At 45.1% G+C, this 15,191-nt stretch overlaps 1 protein-coding gene across 1 annotated transcript in view; it reads left to right on the forward strand.

Moving 5' to 3' along the window:
- The first annotated feature begins 6,818 nt into the window (after positions 1-6,818).
- LOC110521553 (voltage-dependent calcium channel subunit alpha-2/delta-1-like) overlaps positions 6,819-15,191 on the forward strand; it is a 62,526-nt gene continuing 54,153 nt past the window's right edge. Inside the window, 3 exon segments of the mRNA XM_036989406.1 lie at positions 6,819-6,890; positions 8,581-8,631; positions 9,532-9,631. Of these exon segments, the coding sequence (XP_036845301.1) occupies positions 6,832-6,890; positions 8,581-8,631; positions 9,532-9,631 (210 nt within the window). The 5' untranslated portion in view covers positions 6,819-6,831.

Consider the following 15,191-nt stretch of genomic DNA (forward strand, 5'->3'; position numbering starts at 1 on the left):
GGAACAGCTGGGGGAAAGAGGGGGAGAAAAGGTAACCTAACAACGACCAGCAGAGGGAGACAGGGTGAAGGGAAAGGACAGAAACAAGACACAACATGACAATACATGACAGTACCCCCCCACTCACAGAGCGCCTCCTGGCGCACTCGAGGAGGAAACCTGGCGGCAACGGAGGAAATCCTGGATCAGCGCACGGTCCAGCACGTCCCGAGAGGGAACCCAACTCCTCTCCTCAGGACCGTACCCCTCCTAATCTACTAGGTACTGATGACCACGGCCCCGAGGACGCATGTCCAAAATCCTACGGACCCTGTAGATGGGTGCGCCCTCGACAAGGATGGGGGGGGGGGGGGGGGGGGGGGGAGACGAGCGGGGGCGCGAAGAACGGGCTTGATACAGGAGACATGGAAGACCGGGTGGACGCGACGAAGATATCGCGGAAGAAGAAGTCGAACTGCAACAGGATTAATGATCTGAGAAATACGGAACGGACCAATGAACCGCGGGGTCAACTTGCGAGAAGCGGTCTTAAGGGGAAGGTTCTGAGTGGAGAGCCAAACTCTCTGACCGCGACAATATCTAGGACTCTTAGTTCTACGCTTATTAGCAGCCCTCACAGTCTGCGCCCTATAACGGCAAAGTGCAGACCTGACCCTCTTCCAGGTGCACTCGCAACGTTGGACAAAAGCCTGAGCGGAGGGGACGCTGGACTCGGCGAACTGAGATGAGAACAGCGGAGGCTGGTACCCGAGGCTACTCTGAAAAGGAGATAGCCCGGTCGCAGACGAAGGAAGCGAGTTGTGGGCGTATTCTGCCCAGGGGAGCTGTTCTGACCAAGACGCAGGGTTGCGAAAAGAAAGACTGCGTAAGATGCGACCAATAGTCTGATTGGCCCGTTCTGCTTGACCGTTAGACTGGGGGTGAAAGCCGGAAGAGAGACTGACGGAAGCCCCAATCAAACGGCAAAACTCCCTCCAAAATTGAGACGTGAATTGCGGACCTCTGTCCGAAACGACGTCTGACGGAAGGCCATGAATTCTGAAAACATTCTCGATGATGATTTGTGCCGTCTCTTTAGCAGATGGAAGCTTAGCAAGGGGAATAAAATGAGCCGCCTTAGAGAACCTGTCGACAACCGTAAGAATAACAGTCTTCCCCGCTGACGAAGGCAGTCCGGTGACAAAATCTAAGGCGATGTGAGACCACGGTCGAGAGGGAATGGGAAGCGGCCTGAGACGGCCGGCAGGAGGGGAGTTACCGGACTTAGTCTGCGCGCAGACCGAACAAGCAGCCACGAAGCGACGCGTGTCATGCTCCCGGGTGGGCCACCAAAAACGCTGGCGAATGGAAGCAAGCGTACCCCGAACGCCAGGGTGGCCGGCTAACTTGGCAGAGTGAGCCCACTGAAGACGAGTAGGAACGGGAACGAAAAGAAGGTTCCTAGGACAAGCGCGCGGCGACGGAGTTTGAGTGAGTGCTTGCTTTACCTGCCTCTCAATTCCCCAGACAGTCAACCCGACAACACGCCCCTCAGGGAGAATCCCCTCGGGGTCAGTGGAGGCTACTGAAGAACTGAAGAGACGAGATAAAGCATCAGGCTTGGTGTTCTTAGAGCCCGGACGATAAGAAATCACGAACTCGAAACGAGCGAAAAACAGCGCCCAGCGCGCCTGACGCGCATTAAGTCGTTTGGCAGAACGGATGTACTCAAGGTTCCTATGGTCAGTCCAAACGACAAAAGGAACGGTCGCCCCCTCCAACCACTGTCGCCATTCGCCTAGGGCTAAGCGGATGGCGAGCAGTTCGCGGTTTCCCACATCATAGTTACGTTCCGACGGCGACAGGCGATGAGAAAAATACGCGCAAGGGTGGACCTTGTCGTCAGAGAGGGAGCGCTGAGAAAGAATGGCTCCCACGCCCACCTCTGACGCGTCAACCTCGACAACGAACTGTCTAGTGACGTCAGGTGTAACAAGGATAGGTGCGGATGTAAAACTATTCTTGAGGAGATCAAAAGCTCCCTGGGCGGAAACGGACCACTTAAAGCACGTCTTGACAGAAGTAAGGGCTGTGAGAGAAGCTGCCACCTGACCGAAATTACGGATGAAACGACGATAGAAGTTCGCGAAGCCGAGAAAGCGCTGCAGCTCGACGCGTGACTTAGGGACGGGCCAATCAATGACAGCTTGGACCTTAGCGGGATCCATCTTAATGCCTTCAGCGGAAATAACAGAACCGAGAAAAGTGACGGAGGAGGCATGAAAAGAGCACTTCTCAGCCTTCACAAAAAGACAATTCTCTAAAAGGCGCTGGAGGACACGTCGAACGTGCTGAACATGAATCTGGAGTGACGGTGAAAAAATCAGGATATCGTCAAGGTAAACGAAAACAAAGATGTTCAGCATGTCTCTCAGGACATCATTGACTAATGCCTGAAAGACAGCTGGAGCGTTAGCGAGGCCGAAAGGAAGAACCCGGTATTCAAAGTGCCCTAACGGAGTGTTAAACGCCGTCTTCCACTCGTCCCCCTCCCTGATGCGCACGAGATGGTAAGCGTTACGAAGGTCCAACTTAGTGAAAAACCTGGCTCCCTGCAGGATCTCGAAGGCTGAAGACATAAGAGGAAGCGGATAACGATTCTTCACTGTTATGTCATTCAGCCCTCGATAATCTATGCAGGGGCGCAGGGACCCGTCCTTCTTCTTAACAAAAAAAAACCCCGCTCCGGCGGGAGAGGAGGAGGGGACTATGGTACCGGCGGCAAGAGCTACAGACAAATAATCTTCAAGAGCCATACGTTCGGTAGCCGACAGAGAGTATAGTCTACCCCGGGGGGGAGTGGTTCCCGGAAGGAGATCAATACTACAATCATACGACCGGTGTGGAGGAAGAGAGGTGGCCCTGGACCGACTGAACACCGTGCGCAGATCGTGATATTCCTCCGGCACCCCTGTCAAATCACCAGGCTCCTCCTGTGAAGAAGAGACAGAGGAAACAGGAGGGATAGCAGACATTAAACATTTCACATGACAAGAGACGTTCCAGGAGAGGATAGAATTACTAGACCAATTAATGGAAGGATTATGACAAACTAGCCAGGGATGGCCCAAAACAACAGGTGTAAAAGGTGAACGAAAAATCAAAAAAGAAATGGTTTCGCTATGATTACCAGAAACAGTGAGGGTTAAAGGTAGCGTCTCACGCTGAATCCTGGGGAGAGGACTACCATCCAGGGCGAACAAGGCCGTGGACTCCCTTAACTGTCTGAGAGGAATGTCATGTTCCCGAGCCCAGGTCTCGTCCATAAAACAGCCCTCCGCCCCAGAGTCTATTAAGGCACTGCAGGAAGCTGACGAACCGGTCCAGCGTAGATGGGCCGACAAGGTAGTGCAGGATCTTGAAGGAGAGACAGGAGTAGTAGCGCTCACCAGTAGCCCTCCGCTTACTGATGAGCTCTGGCTTTTACTGGACATGAAGTGACAAAATGACCAGCAGAACCGCAATAGAGACAGAGGCGGTTGGTGATTCTCCGTTCCCTCTCCTTAGTCGAGATGCGGATACCTCCCAGCTGCATAGGCTCAGCACCCGAGCCGGCAGAGGAAGATGGTAGTGATGCGGAGAGGGGGGCAACGGAGAACGCGAGCTCCTTTCCACGAGCTCGGTGACGAAGATCAACCCGTCGCTCAATGCGAATAGCGAGTTTAATCAAGGAATCCACGCTGGAAGGAACCTCCCGGGAGAGAATCTCATCCTTTACCTCTGCGCGGAGACCCTCCAGAAAACGAGCGAGCAAAGCCGGCTCGTTCCAGCCACTGGAGGCAGCAAGAGTGCGAAACTCAATAGAGTAGTCTGTTATGGATCGATTACCTTGACATAGGGAAGACAGGGCCCTGGAAGCCTCCTCCCCAAAAACAGATCGATCAAAAACCCGTATCATCTCCTCCTTAAAGTCCTGATACTGGTTAGTACACTCAGCCCTTGCCTCCCAGATTGCCGTGCCCCACTCACGAGCCCGTCCAGTAAGGAGAGATATGACGTAGGCGACACGAGCAGTGCTCCTGGAGTAAGTGTTGGGCTGGAGAGAAAACACAATATCACACTGGGTGAGGAACGAGCGGCATTCAGTGGGCTCCCCAGAGTAACACGGCGGGTTATTGATTCTGGGCTCCGGAGATTCGAAAGCCCTGGAAGTGGCCGGTGGATCGAGGCGGAGATGGTGAACCTGTTCTGTGAGGTTGGAGACTTGGGTGGCCAGGGTCTCAACGGCATGTCGAGCAGCAGACAATTCCTGCTCGTGTCTGCCTAGCATCGCTCCCTGGATCTCGACGGCTGAGTGGAGAGGATCCGAAGTCGCTGGGTCCATTCTTGGTCGGATTCTTCTGTTACGGTGCGTGAATGAGGACCCAAAAGCGAATTAACGTAAACAGAGCTTCTTTAATGACAAAACATAGGTAGGCTCAGATGGACCGGCAGATTCCGACAGGACAGGACAAGGTTGCAGCAAACATGACGATAGTCTGGTTCAGGCATGAATAACACAAACAAGAATCCGACAAAGACAGAAGCAGAAACAGAGAGAGATATAGAGGACTAATCAGAGGGAAAAAGGGAACAGGTGGGAAAAGGGGTGACGAGGTAGTTAGGAGGAGACAAGGAACAGCTGGGGGAAAGAGGGGGAGAAAAGGTAACCTAATAACGACCAGCAGAGGGAGACAGGGTGAAGGGAAAGGACAGAAACAAGACACAACATGACAATACATGACAGTGCAGAACATGAATGTGCAAGTAGAGATACTGGGGTGCAAAGGAGCAAGATAAATAAATAAATACAGTATGGTATGAGGATGAGGTAGTTGGCTGGTCTATATTACAGATGGGCTATGTACAGGTGCAGTGATATGTGAGCTACTCTGACAGCTGGTGCTTAAAGCTAGTGACGGAGATATGAGTCTTTAGCTTCAGTGATTTTTGCAGTTCGTTCCAGTCATTGGCAGCAGAGAACTGGAAGGAAAAGGAAGAATTGGCTTTGGGGGTGACCAGTGAGATATACCTGCTGGAGAGTAGGTGCTGCTATGGTGACCAGTGAGCTGAGATAAGGCGGGACTTTACCTAGCAGAGACTTATAGATGACCTGGAGCTGGAGGCTATTTTGTAAATGACATCGCCAAAGTCGAGGATCGGTAGGATGGTCAGTTTTACGAGGGTATGTTTGGCAGCATGAGTGAAGGAGGATTTTTGCGACATAGAAAGCCGATTCTAGATTTAATGTTGGATTGGAGATGTTTAAAGTGAGTCTGGAATGAGAGTTTACAGTCTAACCAGACACCTAGGTATTTGTAGTTGTCCACATATTCTAAGTCAGAACCGTCCAGAGTAGTGATGCTGGACAGGCGGGCAGGTGCGGGCAGTGATCGGTTGAATAGCATGCATTTAGTTTTACTTGCATTTAAGAGCAGTTGGAGGCCACGGAAGGAGAGTTGTATGATATTGAAGCTCGTCTGGAGGTTAGTTAACACCGTGTCCAAAGAAGGGCCAGAGGTATACAGAATGGTGCCGTCTGTTTAGAGGTGGATCAGAGAATCAACAGCAGCAAGAGCAACATCATTAATGTATGCAGAAAAGAGAGTCGGTCTGAGAATTGAACCCTGTGGCACCCCATAGAGACTGCCAGAAGTCCGGACAACAGGCCCTCTGATTTGACACACTGAACTCTATCAGTGAAGTAGTTGGTGAACCAGGCGAGGCAATCATTTGAGAAACCAAGGCTGTTAAGTCTGCTGATAAGAATGTGGTGATTGACAGAGTCGTAAGCATTGGCCAGGTCGATGAATAAGGCTGCACAGTAATGTGTCTTATCGATGGCGGTTATTATATCGCTTAGGACCTTGAGCATGGCTGAGGTGCACCCATGACCAGCTCTGAAACCAGATTGCATAGCGGAGAAGGTACGGTGGGATTCGAAATGGTCGGTGATCTGTTTGTTAACTTGGCCTTCGAAGACCTTGGAAAGGCAGGGTAGGATAGATATAGCTCTGTAGCAGTTTGGGTCTAGAATGTCTCCCCTTTGAAGAGGGGGGATGACCGCGGCAGCTTTCCAATCTTTTGTAATCTCTAATGATACGAAAGAGAGGTTGTACATTACACTTTTCTCAATATTGAGCAATTTCTTGGTGTAATTGGGAATCGTAATCTAAATCCAACTATCTGTTTTGTGTGTTTGTTTGTGTGTGTGCATGTGTGTGGGTAGCCACCATCGTGCTGAATGAGTTGAACTGGACGGAGGCGCTGGAGGATGTGTTTAAGAAGAACAGAGAGGATGACCCTACTCTGCTCTGGCAGATGTTTGGTAGTGCTACTGGACTGGCCCGATACTACCCAGGTAACACACATGCACATGCACATTGAAGCTATATTATCGTTGTTGTGTCACTGTGCAACTGTATCCTAGTTTTTACTAATTTGTTTATATTGTATGCATATAAACAGAGTAAAAATTCCTACATGGATTCTTCCCAGTATACACAAAGCATTAACCTAGATAGGAGCTATACAGATCTTCAATAGAAAAGGAAGTCAGTGATAGTAGTTTCTCTATTAACTGCATCAGATGAATATTTAATCAGCCTTACTTACTACTGTTGACTGAGTTTACGAATGATATTGAGCTTTATACTGTAGCAAGTGTTGTTATCATGTGTGCGTTATGAAACAACAACAACAACCTCCGTTAAACTTCATCAAAGAGTCACAATGTATTTCAGTGATCCTAACCCAGTTCCACAGTATTGTTGTTAACCTTGACTCTGTCTTTCCTATCCAGCCTCTCCATGGATGGATGCTCGGAAGACCCCCAGTAAGATTGACCTATACGATGTACGCAGGAGGCCCTGGTAAGAAACCTCTCTCGCTTTCTCACACACACACACACACACACACACACACACACACACCAGATACCAGGTTCTCTATGTACAGTCGTGGCCAAAAGTTTTGAGAATGACACAAATATACATTTTCACAAAGTCTGCTGCCTCAGTTTGTATGATGGCAATTTGCATATACTCCAGAATGTTATGAAGAGTGATCAGATGAAATGCAAGTAATTGCAAAGTCCCTCTTCGCCATGTAAATTGGTCTTGCAGAGGTCTTGCAGAGGTCTTGAAAAAGAATGGTCAACACTGCAAATATTGACTCTTTGCATCAACTTCATGTAATTGTCAATAAAAATTGTCAATGAAATACTTGTAATTATACTTCATTATTCCATAGTAACATCTGACAAAAATATCTAAAGACACTGAAGCAGCAACCTTTGTGGAAATTATTATTTGTGTCAGTCTCAAAACTTTTGGCCACAACTGTACATAAAATATACTGTGTGTCAATAAGAGTTCGTAACCATTGTATGCACTGTGTTCATGGGCATCATATTTTGGTTTGTGTTATTATCATGGCAATTCACAGGCGATTTCAAATGTGTAATTACAAAACATGAATTGCATAGTCGAACAAGGGAATGTGTTGTAACATCAGTAGTTCCACAAGTGGAATAAACTTTCAGCAAGTGAATGTGTAATTACATATTCCTTGCTCCAATGATCTAATAACTGATTCAGCAACAACCCTATTACTATGTCATTACCATGTCATTACATGGTAAAACCTATGTTGTTAACAATTATTACACTGTATTTACATAGACATTGGGGCATCTTAATGTGAAGTGTTACCAAAACATTTGAACAATGTGATTTAACTGATTGAAGTTGGGGAAAATAGATGGCAAAAGGCAGAATGGTGTTCAATTCCGGAACAGTTTGAAGATGAAAATATTAACATATTTAATAATGTAATATTAGGCCTACTGATTATTTCTCACTATCTACTTGCGAGCGGCTCATTGACAGCCCGCCAGCTACCGGACATGCAGTTTTCTGCTAATGAAGTCTGCGCTACAGCGAAGCCTAATCAGATCGTGGCTCTTACAGGAAAAGTGAAACGCTACACTGAATGTACTTGAGGTGAATGCAGCTCACAGTATGTGTAACACCCACCGTTGGACCAACGCAATTGGAATTGAAACAACGATACAAATGTAAAAACAGCACACAAAAAACAAATAAAGAATTGCATTTTGCAAGTGCCTTTTGACTTTAAACACCAGTGGTGCAGCGAGTGCTTTCTATCTGCACTGAACCAAAACAATGACGCGCTGGAGAGAGAAAATGCTTTAGAGTGGTCAAAACCATTCGTCTTGAGGCGATGGGAGAGGGGTGCAATCTGGTAGTTATTACTGTACATCATATATAAAATGGACATATCTATTTTAATACAGACTAGCTCAAGGTAATGCTAATCATTGAAAATGACAAATTACCTAATGGATCATGATCATGTTCTGGTAAAACAGTGGGGTGCAAAAACAAATATTTGCTCCCCTATTTTGAAAGTCTGCTCCGTTTGCTCCATTGCTCAGGCGCCTACGACTGTGTTTATAACCTCTGTATGTATTGTGTTTATAATATCTGTGTGTACTGTGAGTATATTTATAACCTCTGTGTGTATGTGACGTGTGTGTAGGTACATTCAGGGAGCTGCCTCTCCCAAGGACATGCTGATCCTAGTGGACGCGTGAGTCACAACATGTAGTTCTATATGACATTACCGCATAGTAACACTATATCCAACTAGCCCAACACACTAGTCCAACATAGTACAGTAATCCAGAGTACCTCCCTCTTGTATCTTGCAGTGTAGTTTTGGGGTAGGTTGAATCATAACTTCATCATTCTAATTCTTTGTGTTGAATCTAAAGGCCAGTTTATACCTGGTCTAACGACATGTCTGTAGACAATTAGAAGTGTTTCTGGTCAAAATGACATTTAATTTATTCTACGGTGGAATGTCTGTATACTGTCGCTGCGAATGTCAGTTTCCTTGTCACACAGACATTAAAGAAGTTTAAGTCTCTGCGCCTGTTGCCACGTCCATTGTCGTGGTTACCGGACCGCCACAGCAACCAGACCAAATCCTCCTGTGACAAGATGATGCATGAGTTCTAAAATTCTCTGATAGAATGACCTACTTCTATTTCGTCACACTGTGTCAGCAAGCTATTTTCTGTAAGCTCGCCATTATCTTGTAAATAATTATGTTGTTGTGAGTTTATTTTCCTCTAATAATGACTAATAAATGAAGACATTGTCAGCTATACTCTGGTCATTATTTGAACTGGATATCCAGCTAGCTAATGAGCTAGCTAACAACAAACCAAAATATTGTTTAGAAAATAGTTTTTAGTTGCCTGGCTTGCTAGTTTGGCATTTACTGAATACATTTTTAAACAGATGGGTTTATAACTAGAGAAAGTATGTTATTTGGAGCACCGGGCTACTGATGTCATGCAGCCTGTCATTTTTGTGTATATACTTTATCATAACAACAACGACAATTGAATGTTCATGATGTCAATACGACATTTGTCTACAGACATGTCGATAGACAGATTAAACTGCTTAAATGTCTCTATAGGAGTGGCAGTGTGTCTGGTCTGACTCTGAAGCTGATCAAGACCTCAGTCAGTGAGATGCTGGAGACTCTGTCTGATGATGACTATGTCAACGTAGTTTATGTAAGTATACATACATACAGAACCTTTAGAAGTATTCATACCCCTTGACTTATTCCACATGTTGTAGTGTTACAGCCTGAATTCAAAATGGATAACAAAAAATGTAATTGCTAGACAACCATTTTCAGGTCTTGCCATAGATTTTAAAGTAGATTTAAGTAAAATATTTAGATCAACCACACAGGAACATTCCCTATCTTCTTGGTAAGCAACTCTGTAGATTTGGCCTTGTGTTTTAGGTTATTGACCTACTGAAAGAGTAATTAATATCCCAGTGTCTGGTGGAAAGCAGACTTTCCTCTAGGGTCTTGCCTGTGCTTAGCTCCATTCCTTTTCTTTTTTATCCTGAAAAACTCCAAAAGCTTACCCATAACATGATGCAGCCACCACTATGCTTGAAAATATGGAGAGTGGTACTCAGTAATGTGTTGTATTGTATTTGCCCCAAACATAACACTTTGTATTCCAGACAAAAAAGTTAATTGCTTTGCCAGTATTACTTTAGTGCCTTGTTGCAAACACAATGCATGTTTTGGAATGTTTTAATTGTGTACAGGCTTCCTTATTTTCACTCTGTTTCATTTAGGTTAGTATTGTGGACTAAATACAATGTTGTTGATCCATCCTCAGTTTTCTCCTATCACAGACATTAAACGCTGTAACTGTTTTAAAATCACCATTTGTGATGGTCGTCATCGTCATGGTAAAATCCCTGAACGGTTTCCTTCCTCTTCGGCAACTTAGTTAGGAAGGACGCCTGTGTCTTTGCAGTGACTGGGTGTATTGATACACCATCCAAAGTGTAATTAATAACTTCACCATGCTTAAAGGGATATTCAATGTCTGCTTTTTTATTTTTACCAATCTACCAAAATGTTGATTATCTATAATCCAGGGGTTCCAAAAGGGTTTTTCGGTTGTCCCCATAGGTAGAAACTTTTTTTCTCATAGTGTACCATCAAGTATTCTCACGGCTTGCAAACACATTGTAAATTGCTGTAGTGTAGTGGTCTGAGCGGTGTGCTTTGCTGCTGAGTATTATGAGTTCACACCCAGTGCTGGGCAATTGATTTTCTTTTGTTTTGGTGAGCACCGAGGAAGGTATATACTGATGTTCTCAGGATCTTTTCAAATGTCCAAAATCAAAGTATATTCCTAGTGATCAGGCTGCTACAACAGCCCTAGAGTGCCATTCAGAGAACCATGGGAAATACTTATCCATCACTCTCTCTTTCTACATCTCCCTCTCTCTTTCTCAGACTACACTCAACTAGAACCAACTAGAAACCCCAGAGGTTGAAAACAACACTAATGCATTAATAAACCCTGATAAAAACAACACTCTTTCCATTCCACCTTCCTTCTCACCCTCCCCTCCATTTAATAGATTAGGTGATAAAAGAGCACATTCTATTATGAGAGTGTATGTACGTGTGTGTGCGTGTTTTGGTTTTACTAACATTGTGGGGACCAGAAGTCCTCACAAAACAACTAGATTCAGACGATTGGCGACATTTGACTGGTCCCCACAAGGATTTTTTTTTTTTTAGGCTTAGGGGTTAGATTTAAGGTTAGTGTTACAATTAGGGTTAGTGTTAGGGTATAGGTTTAGGGTTATGAGTTAGGTTTAGTTTCAGGGTTAGGGTTTTGGGATTAAGGTTATGGTTAAGGGTTAGGTTTAGTGTTAAGGAAAATAGGATTTTGAATGGGAATATAATTTTTTGGTACCTACAAGTATAGTAAAACATACTTGTGTGTGCATGTGTGTCCATGCTGGCTTCTAAGCTTAGTCTTCATGTCAGGTAGAAACCTTCAAATTACTCTTCCAAGTGGAGTCCGTCACTCAGTTATAAATATCAAGGTTGTCACACAGACGCAGATATCCACGCACACACACCTAGCCAGATTCTGCTAGTCTCCATGGATGCATGTATATCTGCTCCCCCCATTGGCTGATTAACAGTGGCACATTGATTGGTTCAGATCAATGGGTTGCAGCACTGTTTAGAAAGACAGTATAGCCAACTTTTGGCCTAGCCTCTCTGCATCATATAATTACTATGATCACAACATTGTCAGTGTTTTGTCTGTCTTATATCTGTAGCTGTAGGTACCATAGGTCTGTGCAGGTTTCAGAGCACTGATGACTTGGCTGCCAAGGTGTGTGTGTCCGGGGTGTGGGGATAGCTAGTCAATTGCACAACTGAATGCATTCAACTAATGTGTCTCCCGCATTTAACCCAACCCCTCTGAATCAGAGAGGTACTGGGGGCTGCCTTAATCCATAAGAGTCTTAGCCGGGGAAGGGGTGGGGGTACTACTAACCTATATTGAATTGTTTTAGGAAGGTCATACCAAGGATATTTGGCTATTTGATTAGGCATTTTATGACCACTTATAGTACCAAAAAAAAATATTTTTAAAAACATATTTGATGAAAAACATGTTTTGGCCTTACTGCTATTAGCCCATACAAACACATTGAATAACAGATTCACTACATGGAACAAAAGAGAGTCCCCAAAACAATATACAAAAAGTTTGTTCTGAAGTGTCTGTCCAATATATGAGACATAAGAAAGACCCCTTATTTTTGTCACTAAACAGTACAGATACAGTACCAGTCAAACATTTGGACACAACCTACTAATTCAAGGGATTTTCGTTATTTTTTCTATGTTCTACATTGTAGGATAATGGTGAAGACATCAAAACTATGAAATAACACATATGGAATGGGCCAATTCTGTGCCGCTTTATGGGACTCCCAATCAAGGCCGGATGTGATACAGCCTGGACACGAAACAGGGACTATTGTGACGCCACTTGCACTGAGATGCAGTGCCTTAGACAGCTGCACCACTCGGGAGCTCTGATGCAGCACTCCATCACTTCCCTTCTTGGTCAAATAGCTCTTACACAGCCTGGAGGTGTGCAGGGTCATTGTCCTGTTAAAAAACATTTGATAGACCTACTAATCAGAAACCAGATGGGATGGCGTATCGCTGCAGAATGCTCCTGGTAACCATGCTGGTTAAGTGTGCCTTGAATTCTAAATAAATCACAGACAGTGTGGGGGTGCTTTGCTGGTTGCACTATCACACGTCCTCCTCCATGCTTCACGGTGGGAACCACACATGCAGAGATTGTCACTCTATTATAAAGGATTTGGAGACAGGCGCAGGAATACATCATCTGGGTTTTTAATACACCCAAAACAAACACATATACAAAACACTGGGATGTACCCAAACAAAAGAGCAAAGGTAAACCTCGTAGAACAACACGGCACGAGACCCGTAATAAACAATTCACAAAACACGCAGCACAGTTTGAGACAACGCATAGGTGCTCACACGAGCAACGGACATGGGAACAATAATCGGCAGCCCAATGGGGAAACAAAGGGCAGATTTTTACAAACACAATCAGTGAGGAATTGGAACCAGGTGTGCGTAATGACACAGTTCAGTGCAGCCTAGAAGGCTGGTGACGTCGACCTCCGGAACTGGTGAACAGAATGAGCAACAGTACCGGTGGCATCCGTGACAGAGATCATCCGTTCACCTGCTCTGCGTCTCACTACAACATGGTGGTTGGAACCAAAATTCTCAAATTTGGACTCTTCAGACCAAAGGACAGATTTCCACCAGTCTAATGTCCATTGCTAGTGTCTCTTGGCCTTAGCAAGTGTTTTCTTCTTATTGGTGTCCTTTAGTAGTGCTTCCTTTGCAACAGCTCGACCATGAAGGCCTGATTCAAGCAGTCTCCTCTGAACAGTTGATGTTGAGATGTCTGTTAATTGAACTCCGTGAAATATTTATTTGGGCTGCAATTTCTGAGGCTGGTAAATCTAATGACTCTCTGGAGCAGAGGTAACTCTGGGTCTTCCTTTCATGTAGCGGTCCTCATGAGAGCCAGTTTCATCATAGCGTTTGATAGTTTTTGCGAGTGCACTAAAGGAACTTTCAAAGTTCTAGAAATGTTCCGCATTAACTGACCTTCATGTCTTAAAGTAATGATGAATGAATGACACACAATATCCCATAATGACAAAGCGAAAACAGGTTTTTAGACATTTCTATGAAATATTTAAAAATACTTATTTCCATAAGTATTCAGACCTTTTGCTATGAGACTCAAAATTGAGCTCAGGTGCATCCTGTTTCCATTGATCATCCATGAGATGTTTCTACAACATGATTGGAGTCCACATGTGGTAAATTTAATCGATTGGACATGTTTTAGAAAGGCACACACCTGTCTATATAAGGTCCCACAGTAGACAGTGCATGTCAGAGCAAAAACCAAGTCATGAGGTCGAAGGAATTTAAATAAATCAAATCAGTTCATTTGTCAGGTGCGCTGAATGCAACAGGTGTAGGTAGATCTTACAGTGAAATGCTTACTTACAGGCTCTAACCAATAGTGCAAAAAAGTTATTAGGTGAACAATAGGTAAGTAAAAAAATAAAAACAACAATAAAAAGACATTGAAAAATAACAGGGGCGAGGCTATATAGAGTAGTGAGGGACACAATGCAGATAGCCCGGTTAGCCAATGTGCGGGAGCACTAGTTGGTCAGGCCAATTGAGGTAGTATGTACATGAATGTATGATGTACTGGCCCGTACACACTACCCTCTGTAGTGCCTTGCGGTCGGAGGCCGAACAATTGCCGTACCAGGCAGTGATGCAACCAGTGCTCCATGCTCCTAGCTCCGAGACAGGATTGTGTCAAAGCACAGATCTGGGGAAGGGTACCAACAAAGTCTGCAGCGTTGAAGGTCCCCAAGAACACAGTGGCCATCATTCTTAAATGGAAGAAATTTAGAACCACAAAGACTCTGTTCTAGGTCAGGGAGGTGACTAAGAATCTAAAGGTCACTCTGACAGAGATCCAGAGTTCCTCTGTGGAGATGGAAAAACCTTCCAGAAGGACAACCATCTCTGCAGCACTCCACCAATCAGGCCTTTAAGGTAGATTGGCCAGACAGAAGCCACTCCTCAGTAAAGGGCAGTAGACAGCCCGTTTGAAGTTTGCCAAAAGGCACCTTAAGACTCTCAGACCATGAGACACAAAATTCTCTGGTCAGATGAAACCAAGATTGAGCTCTTTGACCTGAATTCCAAGTGTCATGTCTGGAGGAAATCTGGCACCATCCCTATGGCGAAAACATTACCACATCATCATGCTGTGGTAAGGTTTTATAGAGGCAGGGACTGGGAGACTAGTCAAGATCGAAGGAAAGATGAACGGAGCAAAGTACACAGCCTAGACAACGCAGTAGTGGGTTCGGGACAAGTCTGTGAATGTCCTTGAGTGGCCCAGCCAGACCCCGGACTTGAACCCAATCGAACATCTCTGGAGAGACCTGAAAATAGATGTCCAGCGACGCTCCCCATCCAACCTGGCAGAGCTTGAGAGGATCTGCAGAGAAGAATGGGAGAAACTCCCATAATACAGGTGTGCCAAGCATTTAGCGTCATACACAAGAAGACTCGAGACTGTAAATGTTGCCAAAGGTGCTTCAACAAAGTACTGAGTATAGGGGCTGAAT

This window comes from Oncorhynchus mykiss, chromosome 1, assembly GCF_013265735.2.
Source record: "Oncorhynchus mykiss isolate Arlee chromosome 1, USDA_OmykA_1.1, whole genome shotgun sequence".
Classification (NCBI taxonomy): domain Eukaryota; kingdom Metazoa; phylum Chordata; class Actinopteri; order Salmoniformes; family Salmonidae; genus Oncorhynchus; species Oncorhynchus mykiss.